We start from the raw sequence: 21,804 nt of genomic DNA on the forward strand, positions 1-21,804 counted from the left end.
ATTGAAAATCAAAATATCACTGCCAACTATTTTACATTATCATATCTTAGAAATCATAGAAAAGGAACATGTACATAAAACACAATGGCAGGAAATGTGGGTTCTGCTACCCCCACCAAGTATTGTAACAAATGGAATCCAATACTTTATAAACATTTTTCAATGTAATGATCATTGTGCATCTCCCCTTATCCCCACCTTCCTCAATCTACCCATCCTTTTCCCAACCTCCATTCCCAAGATTCCTCCATCTATTCTCTGCAGTAGATTTTCAAGTGAAGTCAAAATAAGATATCCAAGTTTATTTATTCAGAATCCAGTTTCGAACTTTAGGGGACAAACCCTGTATGTAACTGTCTCATGTAGGCAAAAAAAGAAAAACCCTCTGTGCTTCAACCTTGAAGAACTTGCTTGTTCTTTTGTCAAGAGTGTCTTGATGCATGATGTATTTGAAATGCAAAAAAAACAACAACCCTGTATTTGCTTCTATTATATTAGCATCTGCAGGCAGCTTGTCAAGAATTTGATCTATTATGTAGCAAACAATATCAGAGCACTGATCTTTAAAAATGATGTCCTGTGCGGTGTCAATCTGTACTGAGCACATTCCAGCTTCTGTCATACCACTTACAACAGTCTCCTGAAAAAGTTGTCAAATTGTTTCTATAACTGCATGAACAGTACTTTTGGAGAGCAAAGTTACAAAGACCACCTGTCTTTTTCTCCTGAGGAATGTAACGTTTTGCTTCTCTCTTAGCAGTAAGTTATTTACCTTTGCAAATAAACAGGGTCATTTATCAATCACGTTATGGCGTTTTCGCATGCGAAAAATGCTTTAACGCACACAATAAGCACCATAACACATGGTGCGATGCAAATTTTTAAAAGGGGAGGGATTGGGGAGAAGTCTGGGGCAGGATTTCTCAAAAAGTGGGCTGGCTTCACACTTTGCGAAGCTATAATGCACGATATCACTGAAAATAATGGGGAAGGGCCGGAATGTGGGGGGAGAAGGGGGAGGGAGGGAGGGTGGGTGAGAGAGAGTGTGTGCTTCTGGGAGTGGCAACATAATAAGCAACTATTTATTCTACTATAGGAGGCCCACCTAGTAACTCAAAGTTAGGTTTAGGTAATAGTTAGGGGGCCACTTTTGCATGCAGACTGAGATGTACGAACAGAACAGTACACCATTGGGAAGATTTGATGTCCTTCGGAGTGAGGAAACTCACACAAAGATGAGATTTGTACAATGTTCTCTCAACCTACCTTGATGTTACCCAGGTAGAGAGTCCATCCCGCTAGGTTGAGAGAACACTGTACAAATCTCATCTTTGTGTGAGTTTTCTCACTCCGAAGGACATCAAATCTTCACAAGAGTGTACTGTTCTATTCGTATGTCACACTCTGCATGTAAAAGTAGCCCCTTACCCCTACACTACTACCTAAACCTCACTTCGAGTTACTAGGTGGGCCTCCTATAGAGATATAAAAAGCTAACTACTACAAGGGCCTTGGAGAGAGGTGCTCGCTCTCTCTCTCTCTCTCTCTCTCTCTCTCTCTCTCTCTCTCTCTCTCTCTCTCTCTCTCTCTCTCTCTCTCTCTGCAATTATGTAGGTATTAGTACAAAAAGTTAACACACTTTACAGTAATGCATAGCAATAATTAGGAAATTACCATAAAACACACCCCTTTTTCTACCACATGCAATATTTACAGCAATTTGATAAATCTAGGGCAAAGACTGTATTTACTAAGAAGCATAACAAGTTCCAAAAAATGTGTGTTCTCCAATATGTAGGCATCTTCTGACTTATTTTCCCTATATCAAGTCTGCGCTAGCCTATTACTGTGGCAGTATAAATAATTCACTCCACACTTGCTCTCGCCATGTCCACATTTGATTTGAGAACTGTAATATTCCTATATTTTCAAAAAGTAAGCTTCAGTACAACCTTTCTGCAATATCCATTCTTCAGGTTCTTTGATCCTTTGCTGGATATGTCTTGTGTCTTATTCCTTCAATAAATGAACTTCTCTCAGCATTCTTGGAAAAGGACAACCACACTGAAGAAAAGATGTCATTTTTTTTCTTTCCAGATCGGCTGCTTGCAGTTTGTTCCATTCTTATGCTGAGTCCAGAGACATATTTAGGATTTTGCTGCCCAGATTTAGGATTTTGCTGCCCCTAGGCACTGATGGTGCTGTTTGCCTGCTCCCTCACCCCCTGCCTTCTCCGATAAGGGGAACAGAACAGAAAGGAGTAGATCTAAGATACAGTCCTAGAGATTCCAGCTGAACCTCAGTGTATATTCTGTGGCAATAACGGGAAAATTCTGAAGTACATTGACAAACCTTTCCGTCTTTTATATTACATTGTGCCTATATCATTTATTTTCCTTTTATTGGGTGTGGAAAAGGGATCTCAAGTATCAATACAGGGAGGAGATCTTAGGGATGGGGAGAGGAGAAGAAGAGGGAGCAAGTGTTGTGTAGGGCGGGTTTTAGTGTGCCCTTGGGCCTCAGCCCGACCCCAGACGAATCCAGGACCAAACCGAGGGTTGGCAACGTGTCCCAGCATGGCAGAACACAGTCTTAAACTCTGCCAGGCCTGCAAGCTCCCAGAGCCAACAACAAGATGATGTTGGTAGGGGAACGGTCCTCCGATCGTTCCAAGCCCTTTCAGACCTGCCGCTGGGATTGGCATGGAGCAGCAGGCCGGACTGAGGATAGGGGCAGATGAAGGCCTTGACACGAAGACATGACACCAAGGTTGAAGCAACGGCATCACAGCCACGGGTTGATGCGAAGACATGACACCAAGGTTGAAGCGATGACATGACACCAAGAATGATGAGCAGGCATGACACCAAGGCTGATGCAACGGCATCAGAGACGAAACGAGGAACTTGAAGAAGTCCAGACGAGACAAGAAGCTGGGAAGGTAGACATTGGCACTGTCTCAGGGTGCCCTACTCAGCCCACCTTCACGGGCGGACCCAATGGACTGGTCGCGGACCACCCTGTCCCACTACGCGCCCTACACAGCCCAAGGAGGCTGGTCACGGACCATGAGGAGAGCAGGATGAGCGCAGGAAGGGATCCAGCTGAGGCGGGACTTTGACAACAAAGCCGGTGTCATCCAGAGCACCACAAAGGCTGGCAGGACAGGACGGCTAGGATTACAGGACAGAGTCCTCTGCCGGCATCTCCCAAGACGGAGAAGAATCACACGGAGATTCACGGCCGGCAGAACAGAAGGCTCCAGAGCACTGGAACAAGGACACCAAGGAACCAGGAACATCAGGAAGTGGGACATCAGACGACAAGACACCAAGACATTTGGACGGGGACCTCAGGCAATGAAGACATGAAGAGAAGCAGACGAGACGAGACTAGGAGCTCCACGAAGAAGACAAAGGGACCTGTCGGAGCACTGGCAGGCAGGAGCCTCCAGGACTGAAGACACTACGATGCAAGGCAGTGAAGAAATGCAGGAACAGCCCTTTTATAGGGCTGCAGACAGGCGACTCCCTGGGAGGAGTTTTGATGGGCCACACCTAGCTGGCCCTATAACTGAGGAGAAGTGCTTCGGGCCGGCCCCTAGGGAGAAGGGCATGGCTCAAACCAGGAAGTCCATGCAGACCCAAGCAAGCCTCAGGCAGGCCCCAAGGACATCGAGGCCTCCCAGGCCCTGGAGCAAATCCTGGATAGTTCGTAGGCAAGACCCCAGCTTCGGAGCAGCCTCCAGTAAGAGGTAAGGAGCCTCCCGTAGCACCGCTACAGGAGGATTCATAACAGCAAGAATCAGGGATTGGAAGAGAAAGGAAGGAGGAATTAGAATGGGGAGAAGAAAAGGAGCAGAGATGGGATCTGGGGAAGATGAGGAATCTGGGAAAGAAGAGAAGGAGGGGAGGAAGGAGGGAGGGGTTGGGAGTGGGTTTCAGGAACTGGGGAGAAGGAAGAGGTAGGAAGGATCAGAGGTTCCTAGAGCTGGGGAATAGGATGTGAATTGCACTAGTGGTGAAGGAGGTGGGGGAAAGAGTGGACTGAGGAGGAAGCAGGTTTCCCTATACTGCTCTCCCTTGCATCCCTTCTCTAACCTCTCATCCAATCTGCCACAGACGCCCCCACCCCCACCCAGCACCAACTCTTCTCTCTGACCCACAGAAACGCTGCCTCCCTTCCCCATTCCCCTTTTACACACACAGATACATGTCCCTCTCATCCCTCAATGATCTCCCACTCAGTCTTTCCTAACCATCTGCTCCAGGCGCACCCCTCTCTTCCTTTTTCCTGCTCGCTGCCTGGGAGGGGAGGGAAGGGGCTGGATCAGGAGGCAGGGGGCTGTTATCTGCAGAATGAGATTCTGCACTGCAGGAAGGCAGAAAATCTTCAGACAGCCTGCTGCCCCCCTCCAATCTTTTCTACCCTAGGCAGAGGCTTAGTCTGCTTATTGACAAATCCAGGCCTGAAAAAACACGTTCTTTTATAACAACATCACTGGGGTCTTGTTTTGAATGACAGTTAAAAAAACATGAACTGATCAGATGGGCAAACCAGAATTTGAAGATGGACTTAAAATCTAAGTTTTCCATACACAACAAGATAGCAAAGTCCTGTTCTACTTCATTTCCCCATTCTTTTTCACAGACATGAACCTTATCACAGCCCTTCCCTCTTTCCCATTCATCGTCACCTTTCTATGAATATAATATGCCTCAGGTTCAGTTTGTTTTCTCAGCAAGATGTTTTCAAATTCCAATGCCACAACTCTTATGATACGCTGACACACATCTGAGAAAACCTGTGCTACGCGGCATGCAGGATGCTGGCCAAATAATTCTAGGAACCTGCCGCATGATGGCACCTGACGAATTCTAGGAATGCATTTGTGATGTATTATGCCTCGCAGCTCAAGGTCCCCTTTTTCCCTTGGGACACTGGTGAGCTACCTGCAATCTGCTGGATAGTAATGTTTCCCAATAAACATACCATATTTTTTCACAAGGACAGAATCAGCTCCAGCTGGCACTAGCCACTATGGCATTTGCCAGAACTACCAGACAGCAACTCCAGGTCTGCCCTGCTGTGATATTGGGGAAAGAATACCAGAGCCAGAATGTACTACTGTGATCCTAGAGTCAGATATCTAAACCTGAATAAACTGCTCTGATGTCTAAGCCAGAGTATGATCCCTAGTTTTATCAGCAAGCATTGTTTTTGTTTTGTTTCAGTACCTGAGTCAGAATACAATATGAGGCAGATACTGTACTTACTTTATAGTTAGAGCACTTTAAAAAGCAAATCCATTTTCAAATAGTTCTTTTTTTCTCTCCACCTATGCAAAAATTATTTTTAAAAATCTGCATGAAAAGAAAAATGTTGTTGACAGTCTGATCCAGGGGTTGCAACTCCTATCCTGGTAAGCCGCAAACAAGTCTGGTTTTCAAGTCATCCACAATGAATAATCATGAGATATATATGTATACCTTGGAGGCAGTGCATGGAAATATACCTCCTACATATTCATTGTAGATATCCTGTTTGAGGCACTCCATTGCTGGAGCTGCCTACCCCTGGTCTAATATTATTGTTTGAGTTACAGTTTAATCTTGGGTACTTTACTAGTTCCAGGCTGGTGCACAGGTTGTTTCCTGGAAATGATTCGGCACATAAGAATTGTTTAGTTACTGTTAGCAAGGCATACGTTCAGTCTACTTCAGTAAATCAATGAGCTAAATAGTAGAAATTTTGATTATAAAGCCAGATACTGAGGGCAATTTTCAAAGCTTTTTCTGTGGGTAAAACACTGCTTTTCCCACAGAAATTGCCCATTACAAAATTGCCCACCCAATATGTTGGTAAACTTACATGTGCATGGCAAGCATTAGCGTAAGTTTCCAAACAGTAAGCAGAGGCGTTCCTAAGGGTGGAATTGGGGAGGGCTTTGCATTTACACGTATACTTCTTCATTTTCAAAGTAAGCATGTACATTTTCCTGATAAAACTTATGTACACATATTAGCTGCTGTTAATATGTGTGGATAGTTTTGATGGAATAATTTTCAAAGGGAAAGTATGCATGCACTTTCCCTTTGAAAACCGGCATAAAATATGAACACAACTGCCATAAAAGCAATGCTGGTCTTGCAAAATGACCCCCTCTATGTTTAGTAATACAAGAAAATTAATTTGACCTTTTATCATGACAGCAAACTCAGAATCCTCATTAAATGCCGATGAAAAAGTTATGCAACAACCAGAGAATGAAGAAGCCAATTTTGAACATGAAGAGGGTAAGGAATTATATTTACAATGCAAACACTGTAGTATTTATTTATGACATTGTCAGAAAATGTTTTGTATCCATATTTTCATGATTAACCCTATTAATCTCAGTAATCATGTGATGCATTCCACTCTATAGTTGTTGAAATTAACCAATTCTGGGACCTTAAATGTCAAGTAGATCTTTAGAAATGTATCTAAAAGACAGATCTCTGTATAATACTACACTGGAGTCACACAGTAAACAGTGGTATAGTGGACTGTTAATTATACTGAGAATGAGGGTTGTACATGTAAGTATTTTTAATTTTATTTTGTTTTTCCATTTCATTGTTTCTTTGATATTTATTTCAGTTTGTTTCTTTTATTTCACCCAAAATAAACACCAAAGTGAAAAAAAATGGGGGAAAAAATTAAAGGAAAGAACCAAGTTCCCTTCTTCCAAACCCAAAGCCTCTGCCCCCCAGCACCACCAATATAAATTAAATAAATCCACCCTCAAGTTCTCCCTTATCTCCCTCTCCTCTGACTTTGGGGTCCCAGTAGCCTAAATGAGAGAGTAATCCTCAGCCTCTTCTTCTCCATTGGGTCCCAATTTGAAAATGGCATTAGCCAGTTTTGAGATCTCAGACCAGTGCCATTTTGTTGTATGGTTATGCATGAAACAATTAGATGCATGAAAAGATTCTTACTCAATGGTTATAATTATAGCCCTAGTAGCCCCTTTATCTGAAACTTTTTTAAATGTAATTCTTTCTATTCAGGTACCCTTGAAAGTGAAACAAAGAATCAGTGAGGCATCAAATGTAAAAGCATGTACTTCCCAAAGTAAATTACCACCACAAAAAAAGCAAGGCACTTTTCACTATCATACAATTATCATAAAACAGAAGTGAAGGAAAAAAAACACAAATCATATGTCCTGCAACCCAATAAAATTAACTTGAAGAAAATTCTTACCAAACAATAATGTATATGGTATCTTGCAGAGTGCTATATTATTTCTGTGTTAGATAGTGTTTCATATCAAGCACTAAATTATATTTATCTATCATGCCATTGGGGTTTTTTTTGTTTGTTTTTCAATCTGCAAATAAGCAGCATCAAAATCAATCCAAATAGTATAAATTCACTTATCTTCACTTGCCTTAAAAGGAAACATTGACAAAAATCCAAAACGTAAATAATGAGTTTTCTTCAAGGGTTGATATAAGCCTAAAACAAGAGTTGGTCATTCTGCTGAAATGTTGACAAACTGCATGGATGTACTATGTTAATTAGAAAATGTTAATAAACATCCAACACCAATAGCGTTTCAGCATCCGAAAACCTTCCTCAGACATAAGCAATAAAATTATTGTTAAAAATAACGTAAAGGTTGCAGCAACAAAAACTAATTAATATAGAAAAACATATCAAATTATCTCAAAGTCTACACAGATGAAAACTAGAATATTTCAATACGTTGTAACAATCCTCTTCCTAAAGATCAAAAACTGAAGCAGATTGTTGCGGGCATGAACCCTTGAACCGAGATAAAGTTGGCACAACCTGCAAGGTGGAGCCTTGCAGGTCCCCACCATTGGCTGGTAGAGTTGAATCAAGCAGAGGCCCAGGTGGAGCTTCACCCATGCTGCCCTTGTTCCCCTCGGGTTGAACCTTTGGGTGCCGGGGTCGGCAGGTCTTAGGTGAGGCCTCTGCTGATGGTCACAAGTTCCATAAAAGAGACGGGTGTGCAGGCAAAGTCAAAGGCAAGCTCAGGTCAGTGGCAGGCAGCATTCAAGAAAGGTCCAGTAAGCGGCAGAGGTCAATGGCAGGCGGCATTAAAAGAAAGTCCAGAAGATGAGCTAAGGTCAGTATTGAGTATCTCTCCAAGGGAAGGTGGGACAGATAGGTAGGCAAGAAGGCAGAAGCAGCACAGATGGGCAGATGTTATGGTTTCGAGGTGTTTGAGTGGATTCTTGGGTACTGTGGGAGATGACCATGCCCACGGGGAGGAGCACCATGGGAAGCCACTGTACTGGGCTAGACTCAGGACGCACAAACACAGAGTTTTGTCTTTTAGTGTACAGCTGAGATATACCACCAGAGGTGGCAGTAGTGAGGTGATCCAGAGGTAGCAGCCCAGGGACCCTCGGCAGAGGGAACCCGTCTCACCAAGATGGTATAAGGATATCCAGGTATAAGTTTCCCAGCACGGCAGAGCTGTAGATGAGACAGATTGAGAATTAGATTACTCACTGGATGGTAGCTGTAAGGTTGATGATTCCACCAGGCAGAAGTAGATGGTAACAGGCACCGAGGCAGGGAAAGCAGGCCCTCGAGCGAGTACCTGATTCCAGTAAGGCACCTGAAAGAAAGCAGAGGGCCCCCGAGGAGCGGGTACCCAGGTTAGAGTATACCCCGAAGGGCAGAGAGGGCTTCCAGCGGCAGCAAGGAAGCGGCAGAGTAGCTTAGACTGGACGAGTCTAATCCTAATCGATCCGTATCACAATCCAATCCAATCCTTGCTAACTCAACAAGCTAGCAAGCAAGCATAGGTTAAATACCCGGATGACGTGACGTCACTCGAGGGGGATGCCCCCCCCTGAGGTTCCCGCCATGACGTGGATAAAGACGTGGGTGGCGTGCAAGCGTGCACCCTAGGAGGCCCTTAGGAGAAACATGGCGTGAGGCTTTGCCATAGCCGTTCCAGGGACGCCGGAGAACACGCTTGCAGACGCGGCAGCAGCCATCTTCCCAAGGCTAGTGGGGAGAGCAGAGAAAAAGATGAGGCACAAGGGTCGAAGCCATCTGAGACCGATGGACAGCAGAAGAGGAGACGTAGAACACAGAAGAACTGACCACAAGAACTGAAAAGGAACTGAAGATAAAGACAATGACCATTGAAACTGGAGACAAAATGAGGTCCAAGAACTGAAGACAAGATGGAGGAACTTGGGAACGCTGAGGCAACTCACACTACACTTCCTATAGGGAGACCTGTTGCCAAGGGAAGGAAGGGTTGAGCAGAAGGTCCTTAAATAGACCTAAGCCTGTGAGGTAATCAGTGAGTACCACAGGGAATTTCTTGCTGCAAGCCCTTTAATCACCTGCTGTTGAGTGTGTGCACACCTAGGGAAGCCTGGCAGGAAGGCAGTGGCATTCCATCACGAAGAGAATTGGTGGCGTCCTGCTGCGCGGGCAGGAGAGAAAGCATTAGCAGCATCATGAGGGGTGGCCTGGATCCAGATGTGAGTGTGGTGGTCCACGAGAGGAGCCTGCAGACCGCCAAAACATAACAGAAATTTTGTCGCAAAGAGATCAATATGTCAAAAAATGCCATACAGTGTGTACTAATTGGATGAGGAAACTGTAAGTTTGCATCACATTGATTAAGCCACATGAAAAAAGCAGTAATGACAACTTGGTTACCTGATCAGATCATGAAAATATCATCTATGTACTGCTGCCAAAACTGAATATCCTAATAGAGAGAGCAATATAAAAAAAAAAAGAGATATTCAAAATCTCCAACATAATGATTTGCTATTTTGGAGACTAATGCAGCCCCCCGTTGATTTGTAGAAAAAAAAATCCTAGTCAAATATAAACAAGGCCTGTTCTCAAAGAAAATCAGTAGCTACTGTAGTAGGTGTGGAGCTCTGATTTAAAATGCTGAATGACAGAAAAGGCCTTATCCTGAGGGGTATTTGTACATAAATGGGACCTTCATTTGGGGTGGGGGAGGGGGGTATTTTTTTATTTTTTCTGGGACATGAATAAAAATGGGAGAACATCAGTGGAAAATAATTATTCATCATTTTTCTGGGTGAATATCAGAGTTTCATTTAGTGGAAAGAAGCAAGGACAGCAGATTGTTTTAATAAACAGAATTCACTGCTGGCTGTATTTTATTTATTTATTTAACATTTTTCTATACCGACCTTCAAGGTTGAATACCATATCCATGTAGAGGTAAAATAAACCTCTAAACGGTTATGCCACCGTGCATTCACAAATCTTCCAAAGATAACAATTCCCACTTGTGAATAAAACCCTGAGCATATAACCATTTACATTGAATCAGTAGGTCAAATAATTGTAAGGGCATGGCCCGGCAATATCCAGGGCCTGAAGATAAGGAAATATTTACCCCGGTGTGCAGTGGGTACTGTTTTCTTTAAATCTCAATCGCTTTTAAGCAGTGGAACCATTCCAATAAGAAGTCTTTCCATCTGCAATTGCTGCTGATGGGGAAAAAAAAATGCAGCATCGCTTCCATTTAAAATAAAAGAAACAAATCATTCAAAATAAAAGTTGAAGTCAGAAGAGATGCCCCTAAAAAATATTCACTGGGATATAAACAATCCAGCATTGTCGGCCTTTGAGAAGTGCATACATTGTCAATAACTCGATGTATGGAAATTTAGTCCCAAGCACGGTGCTGTCATAAATTGGTGTTGCTGAACAGCTGATGATCTTATTTGTTGAGAAAGCTTTGACTATAAGCTGTACGTGTAAAGCTTGCTTGTAGTAACATGGTTATATGCAGGGACGATATCTTTCAAACCAGCGCGCAGGTGCACTTTGGCACGTGTGCATTGGCGTATGACCAGATACGTGGCCATTTTATAACTTGCGCGCATATATGCATGTCCATTATAAAATAGCCTAGATTCACACACATTTGTGCCCAGTTTTAAGTGGGAACACGCCTGGGCACACAATTAATGATTCTATAGCATAAGATAGGGATTTTTATAATGGGCACATGTCCACGCCATTGCCAGTTTCACCAGTTTGTCTACCAATTTACCCAGTTAACTGCTAGGTCCTCTGAACCCACCTATTTGATAGCCTGCACTCTCCCCAGTTACTAGGGATGTGAATCGTTTTTTGACGATTTAAAATATCGTACGATATATTTTAAATCGTCAAAAATCGTTAGGGCCACGATACAATACCAATTCCCCCGATTTATCGTCAAAAAATCGTAAATCGGGGGAAGGGGGAGGGCAGGAAAACCGGCACACTAAAACCCCCTAAAACCCACCCCCGACCCTTTAAATTAAATCCCCCACCCTCTCGAACCCCCCCCAAATGCCTTAAATTACCTGGGGGTCCAGTGGCGGTCCGGAACGGCAGCGGTCCAGAACGGCCTCCTGCAATTGAATTGTGCTGTCTTCAGCCGGCGCCATTTTTCAAAATGGCGGCGCAAAATGGCGGCGGCCATAGACCAACACGATTCGACTGCAGGAGGTCGTTCCGGACCCCCGCTGGACTTTTGGCAAGTCTTGTGGGGGTCAGGAGGCCCCCCCAAGCTGGCCAAAAGTCCCTGGGGGTCCAGCGGGGGTCCGGAAAACGAGGGGGAGAAAAGCAAACATAAGTGAGCATGTCTGAATGTATGAGGCAGTGAGGGTGTGTACATCAACATGTGTGAGAGTTAGAGTGCAAGTGTGTCAGTGAGCATGTGTGCAAGGGAGAGAATGACAGCATGTGTGAGTGTGCATAAGTCTGAGTATGTGTATGAACGTGACTGGATGGATGAGACAGAGTTTGTGTGCCACTGAAATTTGTGAGCGTGACAGGGCGAATGTGTCAGTGAGCATGTGAATGAGTCAGCATGTGTGAGTGTGCATAAGTCTGAGCATGTGTATGAGCATGACTGGACGGATGAGTCAGAGTTTGTGTGCCACTGAACATGTGTGAGTGAGATAGGGTGAGTGTGTCAGTGAGCATGTGTGTGAGGGAGAGTGAATGAGTCAGCATGTGTGTGAAAGCATGCATAAGGCCGTGAGTGAGAGCATGTGTGTCAGTAAGCATCTGTGTGAGAGCAAGCAAGCACATCAGTGAGAGAGGGAGACTGTGTGTGTGTATGCATGAGTGAGCATATGAGGGTGATGTGTGCTAGAGAACGACTAATTCATGACCATCTCAAGGTGACTGGAATTAAAAGTTCTTAGGTATGGAGAACCGGGGATTGATTTATATCCTTATTAGTTTTAATTATTGAATATTATTTGATGTCTGCTGTTTTTGAAATATTTTATTTGTGTTTGGGAAGTTTTCAAAAATTTGTAATGAGTTAAATTACTGGAGGTTCTATTCATCAGCAGTTTTGAAATGTATATTTTTAGTATGATTTTCCTATTGTGATTGATGTTTTATAGTTATTGATTTTATTGCTTGATGTTTTATGAGAAATGATGGTATTTTCAGTTTTCCATTGCTGCATTACATACAGTCTAACTTGTTGTGATTTCCAGTTCAGTTTGTCTGTGCATTTCTGTGTATATTTTATAGTCCCTTTATTCTGTATTTGGTGACTCACCAAATTGTATGTGTAATTGGGTACCCATGGGCCAGTATGAAGAAAAATCCCCTGGGCCACTATTTTCCCACAATCCGCCCCTGGATGGACCCTTGGTCTGACCCAGTATGGCATGTTCTTAACGCAATTTGATGAATGATCCGGTCTGTATGATACCATGTACATACATTTTTGGTAAGAATTTTCTTCAGTTGCCTTTATTGGGTGGCACAGACATATGATTTTTGATTTTTTTCTTCACTTCTCCCCAAAGTGAACATATCCACAAACTAATGATCACAAAATGACTCCGAAAGACCCAACACAGTCTCATCTGTACCAGTGGAAGAAAGTAGATTAAAAATGATGTCCTCAGCATGCTAAAAAAAAAATTACCATAATATTTCTTGCAGCTAGAGAAAGCTATTTGGCCACTGAAAAATTATTTACAGCCAAGATTCAGAGAAAGGCTCTGGACTTTATGTGTCTGACTACTTTAAGTTTTTTTATGTCAGTCAGAGATTTGAGTTCAAATATTTGTGAATCCAGAATGGTAATTATGGGCCAGCATACTCAGATGTTTCTGAGAGTTTTGAAATGACATATACCAGTAAGGGGTGCTCTCAAGTCTTTATTGCTGACCTCTTGGCATTGAGTTCTTATATGCTATCCTGTTTGCCTGCAAGCATTAGGACTGGTGCCAACCAGTTGTAGATGAGCCTCACGGAGGTTAAGAGAACAGAAAGCTTGCAAATGGCCAGCTGCTAAGAAATGTAAAAGCTTTGATTCTTTATTCTTCACAGCCATCCAAACCATATGAAGAAGGCAATGCTAGAAATATAGTTTGTATCTTATCTTTTTTCTTATGCTTGGATTTATATGAAGAACAAATCAAAGTTTGACATTGTCTTAGCTGCTGGCTATGTGCAAGTTTTATGTTTACTCTATATAGTATTTAATGGAAAAGCTTTCATGCTAAAAGTCAAAATCTGGTGTAGGTTTTGATATAAAGGTGAAAACTTGTGTGTAAAGTGTCCAGGAGAAATATCGAACTTGAAAATTATGGCAGAACTCTTGAGAGACAAATAATGAAAAATCAAATGACAGTCAGGGACAAACTTTCCTTCTGCCGTCCCTCGACACTATCATTGTTGGAGGGGACCTCCAGTTGTCTGAGATAACCTCCCCCCTTCACCCCTTGCCTTCAGCCGGTCCTTCAGTTCTCTCTTCCAAAACCAGCCTTGGAGCTCCAGCTCCAGTGCTGGCACTGCAGGAAGCAATGCAGGAAGCGAGTAAAGCCTGCAGGCTCACGCTCATAGGCACTGAAGTGTCACCACCTTCTCCGGGTTTCCATATTGGAGGCGGGGCTTGTGAGCACGGGGCCGCCAGATTATGTGGTCCCTATGTGCTGACCTCAGCAGCAGCGCTGGCAGTAAAGCTGGAGCTCTGCGGTTGGAGTGAAAACATTCAGGCAGCAAAAGGATATTATTTATTACAGATAATTTGCAAGGAGCAAAATGTTTTCACACTTTTGATTTTGGAGTAAAATTTCAAATATCTTTACTTGATACAATAAATAGGCCAATCTAGCAGACATTCATGAGTATCTTGAGCATACTGTCTGATAATGTAACCATACATATTTCTTATTTTCTTAGAAACAATTCTTGTGAATCAAGAAGAAGACAATCTTCTTGCATCATTTTTGCTGACCAGACATCATTCCAGAAACCACATAATAATTGTGTGCATGTTAATAGCCCTGCTAACCTCTCTGTTCATCTTGCTGTGCTGCTTTTTCATAGACAATGCAGCAACAAGAAATAATATGTAAGTTCGAAATGATACAGCAAACAGTATAAATCTTCACATTTTTCAAATTATATATATATATATATCTATATATATATATAGATATATATATAGATATTGACAAAAATGGAATTGTAGAAAATCAGTATACCAAGGAGGGAAAGAATACTGCATGGAATTTGTAATGACTGAAGATGAATGGTGAAGGCTGTGCTGTCCATTGAAAAATCACATTTTTACCACAAGTAACTTATCAAAAGGATTTGTCCAACTAAGTTACAAACTTAGGCCTGGATTTATCAAAATGCACTAAATAATGCATGTGATAGAAAAAGGGGTATGTTTTATGGTAATAGGCAGTGTACTAAGTTTTTTGCACTTTGAGATAAGTACTAGAATTGTGGTATTTCCTACATACAACCACTGAGGGGACCATGTTTATTATGAGAGAGAGAGAGAAGCCATGATGTCCCCACACTAGATAGGTATTTATATCTCTATGGGAGGCCCACCTAGTAATTCGTAGTGAGGTTTAGGTATTAGTGTAGGGGTTAGGGGCCACTTTGACATTCAAAGTGAGTCGTACGAACAGAACAGTGGTCTCTTGTGAAGATTTGATGACCCTCGGCATGAGGGAATTCTCCCAAAGATGAGATTTGTGCAATGTTCTCTCAACCTAGCTTGATGGACTCTCTACCTGGGTAACATCAATCTAAGTTGAGAGAACATTGCATAAATCTCATCTTTGGCTGAGTTTCCTCACTCCGAAGGTCATCAAATCTTCACAAGAGAGCACTGTGCTGTTTGTACATCTCACTTTGAATGTCAAAGTGGTCCCTAACCCTACACTAATAACTAAACCTCACATCAAGTTACTAGGTGGGCTTCCCATAGAGTTATAAATACCTATCTAGTGTGAGGATACTATGGCTTCTCTCTCTCTCTCTCTCTCAGCAGCACTTTACAAAACTCCACCTCCTTTTCTGATTTGCATCACCATACACTATGTTGCTATTGATAAATGACCATGTTAGCCCCATAAACATGGTGTTTACATACCCCCCCCCCCCCCCCCCCCAGACTGGTCAACTTTTAGCTAGATAAGTAATTATCAGACTAAACTGTAGCTGGATAAAGACATATCTCTAAGCAGAGCAGTTATCTGGCTAACTTAACCAACATTCAGCTGCATCCTGCTAAGTTAGCTGGATAACTCTAGGACTACCGAAGAGTAGTCCTAAAGCTACCCAGCTGCATGTGGCTGGATAACTTGCCACTTAACTGGAACTAAAATAAAGTTTTGGGGTCCATAGATCCCATTCCCCAGGCCCCCACCCCTTAAAACATATACAAATAATTATGAGTGCAACACACTATCCCCCTCACTCCCACCCTAACCTACTAAATAAAAAAAATCCAGTTGGTGCTAGTGAGCTGAGGGCAGCCCATCCCCTTCCCCAGTTTTCAACTTAAATGGTGATCCCCTTCTTCCCCACTTCCTACCCATCCACTACCTCCATTGTACCCTTCCAATCCCCCAGACCCCCTCCCCGACCCTCCTCCTAGATCCCTGAAATCCCTGCCTGGAACACTGTAATATCCTCTGCAAGCAAACCATAACAGCATGGTGTGCTTCCAGCATTGTCGTCAGAGCAACACTGGAAGTGGCTGGGAGCAGGTAGAAGATTCCCACGCTCCCAGCAAGGGTTTTGAGGAACCAGGAGGGGGTCTCCAGGATCTTGTTGAGTGGCGAGCTTCTTGTTACCAGGGAAACCCATGTTAAGGGCAGGGGCCCCCAGGGTCAGTCATTGCGAGAGGGCTGATGAAGGCCTCACCTTGATTTTTCTTAGTTTTCCTTACCCTAACCGGAGCCCATGCCACCCGAGGAGGGAAATGGCAACATGGCAGAAGATGTGGATTTAGGCGTAGGCAGCATCAGTGATGCTCTGGTGCCTAGAAGAATTTGGCATTGGAGGCAATTGCCTACAGTGCCCTTGCCTAAATCCGGTCCTGAGTGTAGTGTATTCAGAGGAGTTTATCCTGCTGAATATCCGGAACAAATTATCCAGATAACTTTAGCCTAATAACATGTTTGCATACCGGCTTTCTGAATATTGGCCTCATAGTAACATACTGGTCAATTTTCACAGTGTTTAGACCCTTAACTTTGGAAGTTAGTGTAACCCCCTGTCCATTGGGGATCACCTTCTCTGCTTTGGGGAGTCTGGGGTAACTCTCTCAGATGCTTCGCTCAGGCTCCCTGAGACACTGCTGGAGTATCTCTGCCAAACTCTCCTCTTTTCCCCTTGAAATCCCTGGAGAGGGCTCCAGCTGCTGCCTTCTCTTCACCTGGTCACTATAGGGGAGCCCCACCCTTGCTCTGAGCAGGGTTATATTTACCTTTCAAACCTGAACTAGTCTGTCTGTCAAGAGATTCAGAACTACCTCCTGACCAAAAGATAACCTTTTACTACCTGGAACCTTCCCTGCTCTTTTGCCCTCTCTAGGACTTCCCATAGGGAGAAATCATATTAACTACAATGCACTCTCTGCACATTACACTCTGCAATTGTTTCTGTGGTACACAGGGGCCGCATTAAGAACATAATTTTGATCCTTTGAAAATCCACTAAGTATGAGCTCCTAAATTTACAATTCTGATGAGAAAGAGGTGTAGTGAGGTTGATGAAAGCAAATTAAGTACCTAGCACTGATTTCTAGTGCTAGGCACCTGACTTGGCAATAACAGGCCTAGATCTGGCTGACCAACAGACAAGAATCCTCTCTCTATTCACAGATGAAAAAATTCAGTCCCCAGGGCAGATAGATCCCCCATTCCTTCCTCCCACCACCTGATGATGAATTACTTTTGCAGGGCAGACAGTATTTCACCCTACCCCCTGCCTCCCCAGAAGCCCCCATCCAAAACTTCCCAATCAGACTACGGGTGAGGATTGAGGTTTTTATCCTTCTCCCAGCTGACGTGGTGCTTTTCTATCACTCCTGGCAGCTGCAAGAGCCTACCAGCACTTAGTATTAACTTATTCGCTGCACCCTGATGAAGGGACCAGGCCCTGCTCAGAACTAGAGGACAATCCGCATTCACAGTTCTGATCTGTACTCTTTTTGTACTCTTTTATTTTGTGCTTATTTGTTTTCCAGTACTTAAATCTGCCTCCACATTAGCCAATCTGATGGAATGGTGCTTTAAAGAAATTATTATTGCATGTCATTTGATTTCAATCTATTCGGTTTTCTTCTTAATGTGTGTTACTTTATAAAAGAAAACTATGCATCATAAAATATTTAGAAGAGATTTTGCATTGGTGTGAAACAAAAGAGGCCATTTTTAATGAACTTCCCCATTTCGTTTCAAATAATTTTTAAAATGAAACAAAAGAAAAGCAAATTAAATGTCATTCATTTTTAATTGATTCATTCCAAAATATCACCACAGCTGACAATAAAATAAAGAAACAATGCACCTCTCAGGTCTGCCTTCCGATCTTCCCACCTCCTGAACCCTATTACCATATTTTTTTTGTTTTCCTTATGGGCAGGAGTGCTGCCCGATTGCTCCTACCCTGCAAGTATTATGCTTTGAAATGATGCACGCAGACTGAGGCTGGTGCCATTGCTAAGTTCTTCCAGACAAAATAGCTCCAGCCAGTCCAAGACCCAGGCTGGCACCATTTTGTATGGAATAAATTAATGGCCCAGGCTTTGGCCTACTTCCACCATTTCTAAGCATACCTCTTGCAAGGCAGATGCATTGTATTTAGCTCACACCTTTTCTTTGCAGCTCAAGGCGAGTTACATCCAGGTACTGTAGGTATTTTCCCTGTCCCCCAGAGGGCTCACATCAAGTTGCGTTGTTTGTTCGCAAGAGAGGGTCCCACTATCGTGGGGGGATATCGCTGCGATAGTAGGACCCCCTCCCTCAAAAATGCATCAAATGGAGTGACATTTGTGTCACGGCCAAACACTATGATATAAAACAATGCTGCAAGCAGCCCTTTAACGTGACAAGCAGCCCCAAACCTCACGGGATCACCATCGTTTTAAAGAGCCACCGACACCCCCCCCCCCAAAAAAAAAAACAAAACACTGTGGCCAAATGGAAAGGTTGAGCAGAGATCAATGCTGACTTTTGTTTTAACCCGGGGTCTCCAGGTGAGATGATCCCGACTCCCCAAAAGCAAAAAAATAAGTGCAAATATGTGTGCGGTGTTGATGGCCCCAGCGTACCTCCCAACCCCCCCAAGGCTTCAGCCAAACCTCCCACCTCCCAGCCCCCCAAATTGACCAGCGCCCCCCCCCAGCCACTGAAGGCTCCAGCCAAACACCCCACCCCCTGGACCCCCCCCAAATGCTCAGACCCCTACCCCCCTTATCCTAGATCCCACATCAGGGACATGTGCCTGGATCCAATCCCCAGACCTTACCCCAGTAACAATGCTGGGGCAAGGTCAGGTCGGCACAATTTTGGAAAATGGCGATGACCAGGATGGGTGCGAGGGTTCACCTGTCCCCGACAGAGGATCTAGGATAAGGTAAGGAGGGCTATGAAGGGGGGGGCAGGGGGATGGACCACTGCTGCCGCGTGAATATTTGCACTTACTTTTCATTTTTGAGGAGTCGGGGCTGCCTCAACCAGCGGCCCTGGTTTGAAATGGGGGTTAGCACTGATTCCCCCTCCTCAACTTCCCAGTTTGGCCGTAGTTTTTATTTTTTTACGGCTATTTTAAATGTGTAGTGGGAGCCTGAGGACCCGTGTTAGGGTCCCGGGCCTCCCACCAGACATCCAACATTTTCCTAGGAGGCGTTGTTATGTTATCGCGGCCGAGATAGAATATTGGCAACAAGTTGCTTATTAATAACCTTCTTTGCATGCATTTGCATTATTCATGCATGCAAATTGCATGCAAAGAAGGTCATTGTATATGGGGAGGGTATCTGGACGGGGAAATGCAAATTATTGCATATATTGCGCTATTTACGCAATATAACGTGCATGAAAAACCTAACACAGCTTGATGAATGACCCAGTTTGTACCTGAGGCAATTGAAGGGGATGTGATTGGCATTCATGTCTGTCTCGTGAAGAAAACGAAAAATAAGAGGGGATAACGGATCAGAGTGGAGGGCAGAGAGGGATTTTATACCTTTCTCCAAAGGCCCAACATTGTCTTTTTGCTTTAATTTGTCCTTCTCTTTTAAATTTTTCATTATAAATAAACAAGATGAAAGAAATGAGACAACAAATACAATGAAATAAAGGGAAAAAAATAAAACACAACACAATGTCACTTTATATCCCTGATATGATATGCAGTTTGCAAAAAACAGAAAGAAAATGATAGTCAAGGCAGCGAAAGAACGATGAGGCCCATATGGCCGGCTAACTGGAGGGGACAATCTTAAAGACAGCTGATTAACTCAGGACAGCTCTATGGCATGACCCCCCCCCCCCACACACACACACACACACACATTGGCAGGGAAAATGGAGAACTGTAAGAGGGGGCACTCAACTCGGGGCGGATTTGGAGGGGGGTTTACATACACAGTCAGAGGAATTAACTGCAAATGTGAATTCACTGAAGAATGTCTATCGTTTGAATCGATGAAAGATGCCAACAAGAGGAGACTTGAATTGTGCAAATCAACTCCTCTTGTTGGTACCTTTCATCGATTCAAACAGTAGACATTCTTCAGTGAATTCACATTTGCAGTTAATTCCTCTGTCTGTGTATGTAAACCCCCTCCCCCCCCTCTCCAAACCCGCCCCGAGTTGAAAGTGTCCCGCTTACAGTGGTACATACATAGCACGTCATATTGACTATACAGAGGCTCTCACCCTAACCATGCCCATTTTTTTCATCGCGGGTGATATTTCCGCTATATTTTTAGCATTTTGAAAAATCTCCCAGTTAGCTAACCTAACTCCTCCCAGAATGCCCCTAAGTTATATGACTAAGTCTTAGCTAGATAATGAGATAATGAGATATCCAGCAAAGGTTTAGGAAGATAAGTAGGGGGAAATAATCAAAAGTCGGCATTTAGGAGGATAAATTGAGAGCTATTTAGCTAAATGCCTTTGAATATGAACCTCTCTATGTGTATGAAATTTAAGCACAAACCTTCCTAGCAAGGACCTGATTTACTAAGGCTTTTCTCCCCTTCTGTGCTTATGGGAAAAATGCTTAGTAAATGAGGCCCAAAGGTAGATAATTTTCTTAAAGATATTTATTTATATTTGGTCCCATTTCAGAGTCCTAATAAAGCCTCCAAACTGAGGTTAAAGCCTAGGAAAGCATCTTTAAATGAAATTAAAATTTGTAATTGAATGATGCAGAAGCTGATGCTTACATATAAAAGATCGATGAAGTATATTTCATGCGCTTTACATGAGTGAAATTAAATATAAATTTACTTTCTTTTTAGCTTTCTGAGAATAGCTGCATTTCAGAAAGACTTGGAGAGGAAATGCTGCCCATCCAGTGATAACAAGTCCATAGAGATGAAATTAATCTCTTACGTTGGGGAATGCAGTGAGGCTCGGCCTTTAGAAAATGAATCAAATTGCCTGAAGAAGGCAGCTAAATTGCCTGAAGAAGCCAGAATACCATCTTAATTAAAGATGAAAAGGGTTCAAGGCAGAAGCCAACCCACCCTCTTCAGAAAATACATCACTGCATTTTCATATGAAAATTTCAGATTTAAAAAAAAAAAAAAAATCAATTTTTTTGCCTTTTCTTATGCAAATACAAATCTATATAGCAATCATTTTCTTACAGCATTTGAAAAAAGTACAGTGCTTTATAAACAATTTAACCGCTTTTTCTCTTTATTTCTAGGGCCCTGATGTACTAAGCTGTGAATTCCTTTGCAGCAATGAGCCTCATTCATGCAAATGAGGTTTGCAACGATTATCTATGCAAGAAATTGCTTTTATTCACAGAAAAAAGTAAACCATCTTCCTGAGGTGTAGTTAAGATGTGCAGGAAAAGGACCATTTGTGTGTTTCTTGTGCATGGATTTACTATTAGGGATATACATTAGTTTTAAATGAATGAGCAAAATGTATTATGCCATTTTCAGTTCATTTGAATGGAAGGAACCAAAAATTAGCCTCAGACAAAAATACCTGAAAATGTTGGGGTATTTTCACATGTACGCATTAAAAAAGACAAAAACAAAGGGTCTCTGGAGTGACTAGCCTTCAGCCTACTCCCTTCAAAGTCCTGTTGCCGATGCCCTGGCCTGATGCCAGAGAACAGCCAAGGCTAGGTTCTGTCATGGACGCCAGCCCTAGGCACAGGTCAGATGCCAGGGCCTGGCTGAGGTCATGTCTTGGTCAGGACATGGCATTTGGGCCTAGGCTTTGGTTGGGATCTAACAATGGGATC

At 43.1% G+C, this 21,804-nt stretch overlaps 1 protein-coding gene across 1 annotated transcript in view; it reads left to right on the forward strand.

Annotated features, from left to right (window-relative positions):
* LOC115093320 overlaps positions 1-21,134 on the forward strand; it is a 211,272-nt gene extending 190,138 nt beyond the window's left edge. The window contains exons 6-8 of the mRNA XM_029604958.1: positions 6,213-6,296; positions 14,239-14,410; positions 20,840-21,134. Of these exons, the coding sequence (XP_029460818.1) occupies positions 6,213-6,296; positions 14,239-14,410; positions 20,840-21,029 (446 nt within the window). The 3' untranslated portion in view covers positions 21,030-21,134. The remainder of the gene's footprint in view (positions 1-6,212; positions 6,297-14,238; positions 14,411-20,839) is intronic.
* The last annotated feature ends 670 nt before the right edge of the window (positions 21,135-21,804 follow it).

Source organism: Rhinatrema bivittatum, chromosome 6 (genome assembly GCF_901001135.1).
Source record: "Rhinatrema bivittatum chromosome 6, aRhiBiv1.1, whole genome shotgun sequence".
Taxonomy (NCBI): domain Eukaryota; kingdom Metazoa; phylum Chordata; class Amphibia; order Gymnophiona; family Rhinatrematidae; genus Rhinatrema; species Rhinatrema bivittatum.